At 40.5% G+C, this 15,806-nt stretch overlaps 2 protein-coding genes across 4 annotated transcripts; both read right to left on the bottom strand.

The window, feature by feature from the left end:
- Nucleotides 1-375: 375 nt before the first annotated feature.
- LOC148337192 (F-box/LRR-repeat protein 3-like) lies at nt 376-5,693 on the bottom strand. The gene is made up of 6 exons (XM_088297124.1): nt 5,007-5,693; nt 4,160-4,355; nt 3,599-3,763; nt 3,391-3,513; nt 2,703-2,874; nt 376-2,371 (listed from the first exon to the last, which is right to left on the bottom strand). The coding sequence occupies exons 2-6, from the start codon at nt 4,352-4,354 to the stop codon at nt 1,731-1,733; spliced, it is 1,296 nt and encodes a 431-aa protein (XP_088153250.1). The 5' UTR covers nt 4,355; nt 5,007-5,693; the 3' UTR covers nt 376-1,730.
- A 1,264-nt stretch (nt 5,694-6,957) lies between these two features.
- On the bottom strand, nt 6,958-15,741 carry tgfbrap1 (transforming growth factor, beta receptor associated protein 1). 3 transcript variants are annotated; one of them, XM_088295776.1, is made up of 14 exons: nt 15,489-15,741; nt 13,714-14,463; nt 12,588-12,782; nt 12,331-12,485; nt 12,048-12,130; nt 11,785-11,965; nt 11,500-11,660; nt 11,049-11,106; nt 10,827-10,970; nt 10,436-10,579; nt 10,104-10,263; nt 9,421-9,887; nt 8,082-8,216; nt 6,958-7,992 (listed from the first exon to the last, which is right to left on the bottom strand). In XM_088295776.1, exons 2-14 carry the CDS (start codon nt 14,408-14,410, stop codon nt 7,987-7,989), a joined length of 2,586 nt encoding a protein of 861 aa, XP_088151902.1. In that variant the 5' UTR covers nt 14,411-14,463; nt 15,489-15,741; the 3' UTR covers nt 6,958-7,986. The 3 variants fall into 3 exon arrangements, with proteins under 3 accessions (XP_088151902.1, XP_088151900.1, XP_088151901.1); XM_088295774.1 differs by having other exon boundaries at nt 6,958-8,216; nt 15,489-15,738; XM_088295775.1 differs by having other exon boundaries at nt 6,958-8,216; nt 13,714-14,429; nt 15,489-15,738.
- Nucleotides 15,742-15,806: the final 65 nt, after the last annotated feature.

Below are 15,806 nucleotides of genomic sequence, written 5' to 3'. Positions count from 1 at the left end.
AATACGAAGCTCGAGCTCGTCAACTTGCTTTAGTTTTATCTTATAACACATTTCCCACCTTGCTACTATGCGTTTATATGCTCCCCGGAAGTTCGTGTGTGACTTAACGCGGAAGTGTTACGTGCATAGAGTCCATTCTTTTTTTTTTAACTAAAATGAATACGTTCTTAAAACAAACTAAGTGCAGATACCGTGAGAATTAGAATATATCCAGTTTTACTGTTATGTACTTACAAAGGTACAATAACAACGTTTATGCCCACCAATACATGGTATGTATTTATTAATATATTTTACAAGAGCAAAAAAAGGCTGATTATCAACCTTAAACAGGCAAAACGGTACAGGGAAAACGGATGGAAGGTTTCAACACAATGATTTAAAGGGTTCCTTTATTGAACAGTCCAATGGGGATGTCCTTTCTTGCATCCACAGACAAAAGACGTTCTACGTATATTTTAAGACTTAATCCAGTTACATTCCCACTTGAATGCCAAGAAAAATGGTGAAACATAAAAACATCTCACTTACAGTAAGCAATAAAGTTTCACCTGTCAAGATGTTAATTGAGCACTTTCTCAGGATGATTTCCATTTTTGAATTCTAATGACATATTAACCACTATTCAAGCATTGAAGTGGGTTTCTTGTATACAATAAAGTAAATGTAGGTCAGAGCAGTTTCAACCTGAGATAATGATGAAATATAGACAGTATTGTTAGAGGCCCATATAAACTGTGTGCATCTTCTCAATTGAATTGTACAAACATGTACACACTGAAAATCATACTGTATATTTCATAGATTCAGGAGCTCAGACAGCATCATCAATTCACAGCTAGAAAACTGTCATGTGGAGAGCATTGCCAAGTATGCTGGCGATCAAATATGTTCAGGATGCCCTGTACCCTTTAGTTGATATATTTGGGATTTATTACAAAAGATGTGCATGCACACCTCAAATCAGAAATTCTGAAAAAAAAAAAAAAAAACATGCATAAATGTGATCACTGCATATCACTTACTGCCATCCATTCTATTCCGCCGTGGCCTCGTTACCCATCGAACCACCCAATCCGGCCCTGGTTCATCCCAAAATTTACGAAAAAAATCTTAACTTCCAACAACAAAAATGAGCTCAGAAGGGTCATTCACAGCAAATCTTTACATGTGCTCTATAGTTAGTCATTATGAAAGTGATAAGCATTCGTTTACACCGTGCCTCCATATACGGTAGATCGTGTCAAAGGTTGACTGTCTGTAAAAAAGTTTAAATTAAAAGCAGAACGGTTTGTGATTCCAATTCGAAGGGTTCCTTCTAGGATATCAGAGGGTTATAGTTTATTACTCAATAAATACATGACGTACAAGATATAACTGCCACAATGTCCCCTTCATTCCAAGACATTTCCGTTGATTCCTACGAAATAATGTCTCCCTAAAATCTGCAGGAACAATACACCGGACAAATCTGTATGTTGCTCGGAGAACAAAGTGCTGAATGTTTTGTCAAAACAAAAACAATTTAAAGATATATAAATATACATATAAAATATATACAAAGAACAGTGTGGCAGACTTGCAAACAATTTTACAGATTTCTTTTGGAACCCATGTGATTAGATCTAAATAGACGGCATTTTGTCCATATCTTAAATTGTATTATAGTACATTGAATTTTATCAACACCACTCAAACAAATCCACACAGCTTCCAACTCCGGCACGACTTCACCAGGTCGGCATCATGTCGGGAAACCACACCCGGCCCAAGTGCTTCGACACCTCCCAGTGGATATCATCCAGCCCGTAGCGGTGATCTGGAACAAGCACTTCTTCCATGATTGATAATTGGGTCAGTCTGTCTCCACACATCTTGACAAACTCCACAAACGCGCTGCAAGACACTTCACACTCTCCCAAGCCGATGGCTGACAGCTGCGTGCAGCGCTGAGCAATACGGATTAGCTCCTCATCCAGCGGCCGCAACCCATTAGCGCACACCACCAACTCCACCAGGCGAGGGCAGGTGAGCCCAACGCGGCCCAGCACGTCTTTGCTGACCGAGCGGCCAAAATACAGATGCGTGACAGGCAGTTCGTCACGGAAGAAGGGGCCAAACTCATCCTCATAGAGGAAGAAGTACATTACCAGGTTGAATTTCGGGGAGTGGCGCACCATGGCGTCCCAACTGCTCTTCTTGATTGTATGGAACTGCTGGCCTGGATTTTCACTCACTACGTTGATGCGCAGGTGCTCAAGGTGAACATGCTTTTCTGAGGAAAGTGCGATGAGGAGCTCATCACTCAGCAAATGGTAGTTGAGAGCCAATTCTCTCAGACCGTGGCACTGATCAGCCACACATAGGATGCCTAAAAGAGAAGAATGTGACTTAGATTATTAAAGAAATACTATAGTTGTGCGATACACTCGAAACTAGTAAAGACATTTTGTATTGTGTTGCAAAAAAAAATAAATACATTTGTAGGCCCATAAACTCAGATATGCTTCCTCCTGAAGCTACACACTTTATTTTATATTTTTTTAAAAGTTTAGACATCAAGCCAGACAGAATTGATCTTGCCGAGATGGATTGCTGCACCAACTTTGTACACCAATAGCGACACGTGTTGTGGATCAATCGAATGGTAATGATAATTTATCACGAGGCCTTATTCCCTAATTTGTCCTTGTTGTCAGTACCTGCGGGTGACACGTGAGGACAACTGCTCATTTTCAGCAGTTTTAGCGTGTCGCTGTTATTGGCCACAAGGACTTTGAGGGAGGGGTCGTCTACAGGCGTGTCATCAATCTTCAGGGAGGACAACGATTTGGAGTTGACGAAAACCACCGTCAATGCTGAGATGAAGTGAGACTGTTGGACAGACGCAATAAAAGAAAAATATATTAGTTTGACTCATATTTATGTGGTGAAAGTTTCATATACATTTGTGCTCATAATTACCCTGGCAGAATTTGCAAACTACTGACAATGTGTGAGGGTAGAACTGAAGACAATGGGGACAATGCCATCATTTTCTTCAGGCTATGCTTTCTTAATGATTGTGTTATTTTGAACTGAGTTTAATTTGAATACCACTAAAAATAAAATAAATGTTTGGCGTGATCACTCATGCTTTCTTAAAAAATGCTTCATATCTTCAAATTATGTCTGGTTATCTTAAATAATGAGCATAACTGTACACTTCCCTTTACAGGGAACATTTCTGCAACTACTATAGCTAAGCCCCCCCCCCAAAAAAGAAATAAAAATTGGGGGAGGAATCCTGCATGCCAGAAACAATCAATTTTTGATGAAGAACATTTGGTAGGAATGACAGCAATGAAAATTCGACCAAGGCACAGATTTTTATATGAACATTCAACTGACCTTAGGCAGCTCCATGAAGCTGGGCCGAGCTGTGGAGATGAGGCCCAGTGTTTTCAGAGAGCAGTTAACAAGCTGAGAGAGGATGTCACATGCCGCTTCTGCTGACTCTCTGCTGCTGTCCACCTACGTATGAAAAGACAGATTCGGATATAAGCTGAGCCTGCACATCAGCAACGGCATTTGTTCTGTCCGCACAGAGGGCTCGTACCTTGAAGCTGACATACTGCAAGTGGTTGGCGTGCCTTTTGATGATTTGTTTAATGAGGTCAGGGTGTGTGGCCTTCAGGTAGGAGCTGGCAGGCTGATTCAACTCAAACTCAAAGCATCGCCACAGCTCAGGCATGTGAAAAGCATGGTTCCAGCCCCGGCACACCTATATTCATACAAATAACCATTTTAAATGTACATACATTTCTACATCCATATGTAAATCTTGACAACCTCAACCTACTCATCACACTATAAAAACGTAGGGAGGAACTAGATTGTTCACCTACGTTGGAAACAAAGTGTTTCCAAAACAACCTCTTTTGAAGTGAAGCTGTCACTTGCAATATTCAATGTTTTCAAATATTTCAACAGAAGGTATTCATTTTCACAGAACTGTGGTGCAAAGGTGACAAAGCAGTTTATATTAATAAAGCTTATGTGTGTTCCTGAAACTTGGCATTTTTCAGCCTTCACAAGTCCATCAATATCAGGTGTCAAATACTGAGTAGCAGACAATTTCAGAATGTCATTTCCAGTTCACAAAATCAGCAATGTGTACCTGAGAAGCATACGCTCTATCCAGCAGAGGCAGATACTGGAAGATGTGGAGAAGGACCTCCTGCGGCAGGCATTCCCAATCTGCCACTTCTTCCTCAAGATCCGCATCCCTCCTCTGTTTACGAGACCGCTTGAGAGACCCACTACTGGTTCCACCCCCATCCTCCTGTTTAGTTCCCTGGAGACCTCGTTTCATCCTGGAGGATACATACAGGTAGACTGAGGGGACTAAAATAATCATAATTGTATAAATATTCTTGATCAGAGAACTGATGTTACATAGATCTGATGGTATTTACCTTATTTTAGGTGTATACCTTCTTGTTATACATGATATGATGGCTAATTATTACTACTAATCTATTTGCCTTATTATAATAATTATTACATTTCATCAGAAGAGCGACTGGGGAAAATTAATTATGGTAGGTTGACACACTATTCGGGGTCGGCATTGCAACTGCTCGGTTCATCTGATAATGATCAGAGCAGAGATCACATTGAAGAGGGTGGACACGCCTCCCTTTTACCACAACAAACATGAGCGTCTCATGACCAATTCATAAACTAAACGTTATATTAGACTCATCAAAACTGTTTTCCGAACAAAGCTCGCCAAACACAGTAGTTGGTTCCGACTCTTGCGTTATGTCTAGCATTGGCTAAAACTGACCGCATCAATAATTTGCTTACAACGCAAACCACACAAGAGTTAGCTTGCTCGCTCGCATGTCATGTAGCTTAGCAAGCTATTAGCTAGCACGTTCTAGAAAATGTAGAGCTAGCAACATGAAATCGTCGAATCAAACACCGATTCCCATAATAGCACTCAAATAGCTCCCTCTTACCTGATTTCGCCCCAGTCAGCTGTTTGTTATAAAAAGCTACCAGTCAGCGTCAACCTGGTCCGACACAACAAAACTGCGTTCGGGCTGCCCGACCGCTCAAACACATTGGACCATAAAGAGTCGCGATTGAGCGAGAGATTGGCAAATAAATGTCAGCGCGGATGCAAAGAGTGGAGATTTCCAGACGCCGTTTCGCTTCCAAACGCGTGACCCAGATTCGTCCCACAACGCGGCTTCAGTAGTTAAGTCAGTCAGTTTAAGATGGCGTTTGTGTTGCAGCCAACGAGAAGCTGATCGTTTGCCTGACCTGCCTGCGCTTACAATGAAAGGTCAACGGGGGGCGCTAATTCACCGGGCTAAACACTTGACTTAGCGATACACTAGTTCTTTCAGAGGAGATAAAAAAAAGATCAATCAATGCACAAAATACTAAAACATGCACACGTGTAATCGTTTTAGTAAAAGTGACTCCTAAATATATCCAAATGATTTTCTCTCTCCCCTTCTCTCTCTCTCGCTCCCTTTCTAATTTCTAATGATTTTGTTGGTCTCTCTTTCTCGCTTGTTGGTCTCATTAACATTTTTGCACCCCCAACACAAAAATATTTCAAATAGCAATAATTACGCTCTGAAGTAAAAAAAAAAATTGTGTATCTCAATTTACGACCAGTTAAAAACCTGATTTAGCAGAAATGGCATCAAGCCATTTGCGCTGTTCTTGTGTGTCACTCTTTACACATCCGTCTCACAGCTGTTTGTTTTTGACCAATTACCATTGCAGCTAACACAGCTAGCATGTACTGCTGTGGATCCAAAACTTTGTTGATTTTTAATTGCGAGTAATAGAAACCGTACAGGTGATTAGAATCAAAATATTCCTTATTGACTTAGTAGGTTAATATAAAAGCTGAAAGACATTTTCTCCAGTAGTTGGAAACACACGTCCAACATCAAACAGGCCACAAACTCAATTTCGTTTATTTGGATTTTGAACATAACACATTTAGTAGAGAGACTCATTGAGCAATGTAAAATAACTAGCTGGGTTTTTTTCACTTAAGAAATTCCCAAGATCTCAGTCAGTCAGCAAAATCTTAACCACGGTTGATTTTTCATCTAGTTTTTACAAAGTAGAAAGCATAAATAGTAGGAGTACAAGCAAAAAGTCACCAGAAGAATAAAATAATCATATTCTTGTGGAAAAGCCTGCAATGTTCTCAACTAGAGGCAAGCTAAATTAAGATGGCATCAACAGTGCATACAGTGCATGTTAAGAAATCAGAAAGCCAAAATGACTTCAAGGCGGAGCCTCACATTAAACAGTTTCATGGGCGATCTGTAGAATTTTTTTAATTGCAGTTCATTGAATCCAGACAAACAAGAATGAATGTTTAGTATTCAATTTATTAAATGGGATGTTTTTGCAGATTGAACGCCGCATCCCCATTGCAGTGGATTTGCAAAGCAACAAAGAGGTACAAAATGCTGACGTCCATAACCGAACACATTGTAAAATACACTTTGATGTCTTTTTTTAGTCCAATTAGTTTAAGTCAGGTCATGATGATGGTGGAGGATCCTATGAAAGGAACATAAAACAACAACAAAAAAAGAATAATTTCAAGTTTTGCAGAGTGGTCCTGTTTTAAACATTGAAGAGTGTTTTGGGGTAAATCTCTTGTGAAATAGTAAGTCTACTAACTTAGGAATTAAAACACTAATGCCAATCCGTAAAGCATTTCAGAGGAAATTCTTAGGCGTTTGTATATGTATGTATGAGGTTTTCAGTGCGTTTGAATTTTCATAATGGACAGTGCAACAATCCAAATACAAAATGATTTCATTCATTTGAATATGAAATGGCATTAGGGTCAAAACAGTCTGCATTGCTGAAACAAATAACCAAACCTTTCAGTAACAAAGTGGGGTTCCCCCCCCCCAAATTCCCTCCTGTGCTGAACCGCAGTAAAAGATAAACACTCATCACACATCATAAAGTCTGTTTTTAACAGTATTTACTCATACAGCTGTCATTACCAATTATTTGTTACACATGACTGTAATATCAAGTATTTGTAATCAAGCATTTCCACCTTCCCTTTTAAACGTGTAGTGCTGCAGAATAGAAACGGAATATCTGACGTTGGGGGTCGGTTACATTTTGACGATGTCGGCTTCACTTTGCATGCATTTTATACCTCATGATCACTCTTTGACTAACAATGGAAATTGCAGCAATGATAATACAGGAGCATCAGCGAGGAAATAAATCAATTTGAATCAAAACAGAAGGAACAATTACTGTGTGCTGTGAATAGTAAGCAAAGTTTTGTCGATTGTTCATTTAATTAAATCTCTTTTCATTTGGTTAGAGGGGATTAATAAACTGAATCACCAGCAAGGAAAGTCAACAAAGTCATCATGAAATAATAAATTCCAACACATGTATGTGTTAATTACAACCAGAACTTAAGGCAGAAGGTAAACTGTAAAAAAGTCTTTTCTTCTGAAATACTGGGCCTTATGTAGTACGATTTCAATTTAGTATCCAACACTGCATGGTGCTTGTTAGCTTAAGACTAAATGGATTCGAGTTGTAAGTGTGTTATTACACATTCTTCCATTAAAACAGTTTGCAACAGAACTAAGATATAATGACCTGGAGAGCAGTCACTCAAGAGCGAACTGAAAAGTAAAGGGCAAAGAAACAGCAGAGCTTGAGCTGGGAGTCGATTATGTTTTTCATTGAATCATTAAATGACAGGTCATTTGGCTATCACCTCGTTTAAAAAAAAAAAAAACATGTTTTACTGCATCACACGCTCTCAGCATCGGCTCTCTCTCACACTTTCCTCTTCTGCCAAACACGTCGCTGTCTTTGTGATTCTCGCAGCCTCTATGAGCGACCCGACCACAGCAATGGATGCTTTGCCCTCGTTCTCAAAGTCATCAGCCAAAAGCCAGCACATCCTGTGTCGTTTTAGTGCTTCGAATAAGAGATTACATTATTGGGTGAGGGGTCAAGGCTCACGTGTGATTGCTGCTGTTAGGTAACTTTGTTGGGGAGTCTCTCACTCTTTGGGCGACACAGTGTGTATGGACAGGCACGCCACCCGGCAGACACACCACTTCGGGGTCACAGAAGGTGTTGTGGCATAAGTGGCATCCCTTCTTTGTCGACACAGCGATTGGCTTCTTTGTCTCTTTCAACTGGATCAAAAAATAAACAAGTTTGTGAGTGCGGTGTGTTTCAGCAGTGAAAATGATTACAACTACAAGAGGTCATTTATAGAATTGTGGTAGGAACTATGAATAGACATCAATCATGCCAGTCTTTTGTTGCATAAAAAGAGACCAAAACAAATGTTTTCAAAACGTTTATCACCATTAATGTGACCCGTAATTTGCACCAACTCAATTGAAATAAAACAAAAAAACAATTTTTTAGAAAGGCGTGTAAAAAAAAAAAAAAATCAATACCTGAGATAATGTAGTTGCACAAGTGTGCACACCCTCTTATAACTGGACATTTGGTAGTGTGTTTAGAATTAACCAATCACATTCAAACTCATGTTAAATGTCACCATTAAGAGAACGCTCAGATTTTGTGTTAACACAGACAGGTATTTGGAACTGCAAGTCCCACCACTACCAAACTTACATTTTGGAATTATGAGCAGAGTTCAACCGGGGTTTGGTATTGGATGATAAAACATGTTCAGACATGGATTTGGGAAAATTGAGAAAAGTGTCATTACAACACAGAGTTGGGCATGTTTTTCTTTGTGAAATAATAATCCCATTGCCCAGACATATAAAAACTGGAGATTGGTGTCAAATATACAAAACAGCCACTAATTGCCAGAAATTCCTGCAGCTCCTTCAATGTTACGGTCAGCCTCCGTGAAAAGTTTACTTCTAATCTTCTTCTTTATTTTAGATGGATGTCCAATTCTGAGTAATGTCAGTGTTGAGCAATATTTTCTCCACTTGATGATGACTGTCTTCATTGTGTTCTATAGTACTTCAATGTCATGTTTGTACCCTTTGGCTGGATGATACTACTAAACAACAGATTGCGCAGTTGCTGTGGAAGCTCTTTGTGCACCTTGGCTTGTCCTGTAAGGGTTAGAGGTCACAAAAAGCCTAGCAAGATAGCAGAACTTTATTTGGGGTTAACCACTGGTAGACATTTAATAAGTTTGAATATAATTGGCTAAGACCAAACCCAGCCACTTCCCTCAGTTAGAAGAGGGTGTGCAGACTTGTGCAACCACATTATCTCATTAGTTTCACTTCCCCTCTCAAAGATTTAATTTCACGCAAAAAATGCATTTGAAAAGGGTTGTGTATACATTTATATACACAATATGCCTGTGTAGCATGCACTGTATGGATGCAATAAAGCACTGACCTTGTCATGCAGTAATTGAAGGTGTTCAGAGTGGGCGAGCCCGAGGGCAATCTGGGACGTGCGAGATGCATGCATACTCGCCCTAATGGCTCGACCCAGAAAGGGCCGTAGCAGCTGCAGCGACCAGCCTTCAGGCAGTGTTCTCAGCACACGGACAGGATCAAACAACTCTCCGTGACGATTCAGGAGGTCAACCGCTGCCATTTCTAGATCTCCACTGTCATTGCACACTGCCGACTGGGATTTCCCGGTGACGCTTTTGTCAAGATACATCCCCAGGAGGAGGTGGAACAACTTCTGTCTGTAAGTAGAATCCCGACAAGACGAGGTCCAAATACAAAAGGCCTCGGCGGATTGGAAGTCTCTCAGCTTGTGCACTAAAATGTGGAGTGCTTTATCATGATCCTCCAATTTTCCATACAGAGTTGCACACTCCAGCTGCAGTTGCTCACAGTTTTCCATCTTACCTACATAAAATAGAAGCAAAAAAAAAAAAAACAAAACAACATGTCAGTAGTTTTTTTTTTAAAGAAAGCATCTAAAGGAAACCTCTGTGTTGCAACAAAATTTGTAATGATGGCATATTAGTAGGACAGTGAAACATGTTACCCAATCAAATATCAAACAGCTGTCAAGTCTGAAAGCAAGCGGCCATCAGAATGCATTCGCAGTGATGATCTCACCTAAGAGATCCTGAACTCTGTACAGATTTGAATCCCTGAGTAGAGCTTGGAGCTTCTCTCGAGATCTGCTGAGCAGCTCTTCATTGGTCGGAGACTCTAACAGTAAAGATAAGACCCTCTCCAGGTACAAGACTGCAAGATGCGTGTGGAATTGCTCCTCCTACAGATGAGAAGAGAATCACTATTTGACATTTTAATATTTTTGTTTGACCTTTCATACTGTATAAAAACAGTGTTTAACAACATGCTGCACGTGTACAGTACATGCGACTGTCGCTATTTCTGTGCCCATCCTGTTATTCAGCATCACATGATGAGTCAGTGACTGGTACCTGAATGCGTCGTTCAAGCACCAGGTGTTCTAAGTAGAGAAGAAGCGCCTCCCTGTGCTTTTCCAGGTATGTAATGACATCATCAGGATTCATGTCTGACTGGGTTTCACCAACAAATCTCTTAGTGAAGATGTGGACAGCTGTCTGTGAAGAAAAAAAAAGCAATGCCTGGATGCTATATATATCAAAGGAAATTACAGTAAAAAATTGGTATTTATTTAACAAGACAGTATGTTTATTATTCTGGTTACGTCATATATTTAGTTTTTTTAAAGTCTTGGTTACCTTATTGAGTTACATTAAATCAACAATATTTATTTTTTTTATGACTCATCATCATGATAATTAACCAAAACCGAAATCTACGTGCAAATAACAGAGGTTAACCTACAGTGGGATTCTTGTAGAGAGCCCAGTTTGCATACTTCCACACAAGGTCCACATCGGCAGCAGAGCTGAGAAAATCAACAATGTACTCGAAGAGATCAGGTCTCGTAGAGTCCTGCAGTTCTCTGTCTGCAACCCGAATCCACATCTGGGAGGGAAAAAAATTAATAAAGCAGTGCATAAAGAATTCACATTAGTGTCATGTCACACATCGGTATGAGTTTACCTGAAGTGCTGCCGGATCCTGACCATGAGAATGGTAAAGCAGCCCAAGTGCAAAATATCTGTATCAGCGGGGAAGGAAAAGGACGCTGATGAAAGAAGATCTTTACTGGTATATTTTCATTCAAAGTACTGCATGATACTTGAGTTCTAATAATAGGCAGCTGCAGATGTAACAAATACTCTTTTGGCGCTTCTCTGCATATAAATAAATTAATTAACTCTGCATTTAAAGATTTAACTTTGCAATTCCATTTCTCCAGGTGATTCTTTGTAGGGAAGTCACGCGCCCCAGAAATTAAACATTAAACAAACAGTCTAAAGTGCAGTCAAGGTTTGGTTTTAATGGGGAAAATGTTGTTTTTTTAATGATCGATTTCATCTTTTACTCTAACTGGTCTGTTCGAATGCAGCACAGAAAGGGATGGGAAACAAAACACTCGGAGCATACACACTTGTGATATTTCTCCAGCCAGGGTACGGAGTCTGCGAGCAGGCAGGCATTGTCTGATGCGAGCAGGTCGAGAAGGCTCTCATGATTCTGTTCAGCATATAACTTTAACAATGCGGTGTCCACATCCTCTCTGCAACCGTTTACTACCTCTGTGCTTCGGACCTGCAGAGTGAGTGTGTGATTTAGTATGAGGCACAGGAATGGAAATTAACAAATGCATCAAACCTCTGAATATAAAACTAAATAAAAACATTCAAATGTCTACTAAACAGGTTTTCTATGTTACCTCTGTCAAATAACTGATGAGGAATTTCTTGCATTTCAACACTTTCTCCTGATCACCCTGTGCCAGGTGGTTGAGATCTGCAAACTCATGGAGAGGAGGATGGCAGCGTGTGAAGGATGAAGAAGCAGGCAGTAGCAGTGGGTAGAGAGAAATCAGCTCACGCACATCCAGCTGACCTTTCCTGCAAAGGACAGGAAAGAATGGAATGTGGTGGGAGCCAATCGACTGCCCCTGGCAACTTATTGCCACATAAAAACGCTTACCTGAAATGTTCTTTTGCTTCCACAAACTGAAGTTGGCCAAACTGTATGAAGCCTGCCTGCTGCAGGATTCTTTTGTACAAAACCTGTGTAATCGTGTAGAAAATCAGAAAAAAAATAATATTGTTAGTATTCTGCTATAATTTGAAATAAATGTTGGACACAGTTGCCTTATGCAGCCATTAGTAGAAATGAAGATGGTTATTTTTTAAATATATATTGATTTTGATCCAAATATGACACAATTATTTATTACAGAACACATAATAAATGGACTGTTTTTTACCAAGAACTTTTCTTTGGCAATACTTCTTTGTGCTCCCTCTGTGAGGACAAGTGCCTCCTCCACTCTGTGGCTCGCAAGTAAGTCCTGGATCTGTCTCTCCAGCGGCAAGGGCACCATAATGTACACAGCTTTAGTGGACGCCACAATGACCTTCCCTAGGGAGGGGGGGGGACGTGTCAGAACTTTACTGCTCAAGGTGAAAGAAAAAAAAAAAAAAAAAAAAAAAAAGAACAGCCGTAAGATTTGAGCCGAAGCACCTTCAAAGTCTTGCAGAATGCGTCCATCCCTGAATGAAAGTGTCTGTTTCAGCTGTTGATCCAACATGCTGTGGACGGTGATGAAGTTCTCATCCAAGGCCACCACATACGGGAAGCACACAGCCGCACCAATGATGCTCTCGGACCAGTTGACGGGGGCTCGTTGAGAAGCCCCTTCCGCGTTGGCAAACATGCCTATCGGCAAAGGATGCATGGAGATGTTAAAGATCTTACTCCCTCATTTGAGCGTGATTTGCATGAGATTTTTTTTTTTAATTGATGATAGGTTAGTTAGGTACTTTGAAACAGTAATCCATCCCTTTGTCACAACTCGACTGAATTACTGTAATGCACTTTGTTTTGGAGTCAGCCAATCCTCCATCAAGCGTCTCCAGTTGGTCCAAAATGCTGCTGCTCGCCTCTTGACTGGTACTCGTAAAAGGGAGCACATAACTCCAACTCTGGCGTCCCAGAATTGTCTCAGCATGAGACTTGTTTTTTTGGTGTTACTGTTTTTGTGCTTTTTTTTATTTTTTGTTGTTGTATGACTTCCTTTTGCTCCATGTACAGCACTTTGTATACAGTTGTGGTTGTCTTTAAGTGCTGTATAAATACAGTTGAGTTGAGTTAGCTAGACAGTTATGAAAAAGTTACATATCGGATTTCCGTAATTGATTTGATGAAAGGGGTGAAGCAATACACAATGGGGCACTGGTACAATTTTCAAGGAGTTCTAGAAAAATGTGCAGTTCAGGAAAAGCTTCTCCATTTGAAGTCATGTCTGCTACGTGGGTGGAATCACCGACCAGATCCAGCAGATAGAGGTACATTAAAAAAGGCTTGTCGTGTGTGGCAAATGGTAAATTGCTGGTACCCACTTTGTATTGTCTGTTATTGCCATGACAGGTCTGGAGATCATGATTTGTCAGCCACATCATTACTTGCATAATAATATGGAATAATAGCCATTGAGATGCAAGCCGGCAAAAAAACATTATGGCACAATACACTGAAAGCTCTGATTCAATCATTTCTTGATTTTTTTTTCCGTTTGTGCGTGAAAAATAATTACAATTCAAAAACAGCTTTGAATTGACATCAATTTAAGCTCATTACGACAACTTACCAAGACCACCTGGTGCCGCCAGGAGGAACTCCTCACGGTCAATTCTCTTTACAATGGGTTTTCGCTCCTCACTGTTGTAAGGGAAAAGATCTTGAGCAGCTTCAGTGTTGTAGTTCAGGATCATGTACTGTGTCGCCAACGCCAGGCACAGGAAGTAACCATCGAGGCTGACAGCACAGGGTTGCTCCGGTGTGCTCACCTCTTTAACCAGCTGCACCCTGTCCTCATAAACCATGTAAATTTGCACTGTCCTACGCTTCAAGGAAAGGACACCCATTTCCACGCAGAATGGATCACCGTTCACCGGATTCTCATTAATGCAGAACGTCGTCACACCTCTAATCCTGGCGCCGGCTCCTGATGTTGATGGCACATTTTCCAGCGTCACCATGTCCACAAGAAATATTATTCCATCGCAAAGGACAATGAGACGCTCCAAAGCAGAGGCAGCCCGGAGCTCAGCCACTGGCTTCTTAAGGGCCAAGTATTTATGCAGCAGTTTCTGAGCCGAATAAGTCAGTCCCCCTTTGGCAGAAGTGAGCTCGTCAAGCAGGAAATGGTGGATGAAGCAATCGTTGGTTCCCACATACAAGTGTTTTCCACAACATTCGATACATTCAATGTTGATGCGAGCCTTGTCGCCCATGAGGAGGTCCCGCTCCACAGCCGGGATGAGCTCGAAGGCCTTCACGCTCATCTTGGCCAAGGCATTGAAACTAGAGGATACAAGAGTGGTAGGAATCAGCTTATCTGTTCAAGAAAGATCAGCATGGAAATAGAGAACTATTAGTACAGTGATTATATCATGGCTGAATTATGTTTTGAGCACATCTGAAAGGGCCACATTCTATGTGAGATGTAAATGGGCAACACCAGACAATTTCTTTGGCATGTCCCAAAATATAGACCAAAATGAAAACCATCTCAGTTCAATTCCAGTACATTTTCCAAAATGAAAATGTATTGCTCTTGAGATGGACATTTTTCATCAATTTCCAGCCATATTAAAGATGTAAACGTTTGAAAGTTTAGATTACATCTTTAGTGGACCACAACACATTTGCTTGTTTACAAGACTATAAACACACAGACCGGCAAGCAAAATCAACGGTAGGACATAAATTAAATTGGTGTTTAGATGACATGCTTTGCAATCAACATTATTTGGCACTTAGAAAGAAATACAGCACATCTGGATGATATACTTGTACTGTATATAATTTATGAATAACTGTCAAAAATCAGATATATCCTGACAGTATGAAATTCGTTCCCTTAATATTTTTGATAATATTTAACGTCTCACTTGTAAAAATGCTTCTTGGCCCGTTTAGTAGGCTACAGCACACATAAAAACAATAGCTACGCCCTTACAAGTGCTAACCCTAAGAACGTTAGTGCTAGCTAGCCTGTCAGATGCATGTAGACTGAGGTCAGTCATGGGGCGTACTTCATATTAACGTAGGTAAAATGTGACAGTTTAATAACGTAGTAAGTTAACAAGTGGTGGGGAAATCTTGTCTCGTTTTTAATTCATTGAATAGGAAGCTAACGTTCGCCTTTACTGAATGCTCTCTCCTGTCAATGCTAGCAAGCGATTTGTGACTGACCGAATCAAACAATGATCAAACAAGTTTATACACACACACAAAGTGACACCTAATATAAAAAATCCAACGTTTCCAACCAACCCTTCTTCCCTTAAGACGATCAGTGTGTAGCAACTCACTGCCCAGTTTCCCCTCATGCTTGCTGGTATAGTGAGCATAACTTACCGCTCGGTCACCCTCACTGAGACCAAATGGAATGAGGGGAGATCATTAGCACTACTCCTCTGCAAATATTAACAAAAGATGCAGACGGGCAGATATCAACATGTCCATAGTGACAGGTGACACAAAACAGCAGGAAATGGCATGAATAGTGGTGCACAGGCGTTTGGTCTCGCCTAGCCTGAATTAAACACCGCCCAGAGCATCCGACACTCACTTGGATATGACTATTCAGGGTTGCGTTCAAGACCATTCAGTAACAGGAAATACTGTTCCTAAATACAAACCGCTCCCCAAAATCTAATACAAATTTGATAACGT

The sequence above is a fragment of the Idiotropiscis lumnitzeri genome, chromosome 5 (genome assembly GCF_059441095.1).
Source record: "Idiotropiscis lumnitzeri isolate Australia: NSW breed Sydney's pygmy pipehorse chromosome 5, RoL_Ilum_1.0, whole genome shotgun sequence".
In the NCBI taxonomy this organism is placed as follows: Eukaryota; Metazoa; Chordata; class Actinopteri; order Syngnathiformes; family Syngnathidae; genus Idiotropiscis; species Idiotropiscis lumnitzeri.
This window is presented reverse-complemented; position numbering and strand designations above follow the sequence as displayed.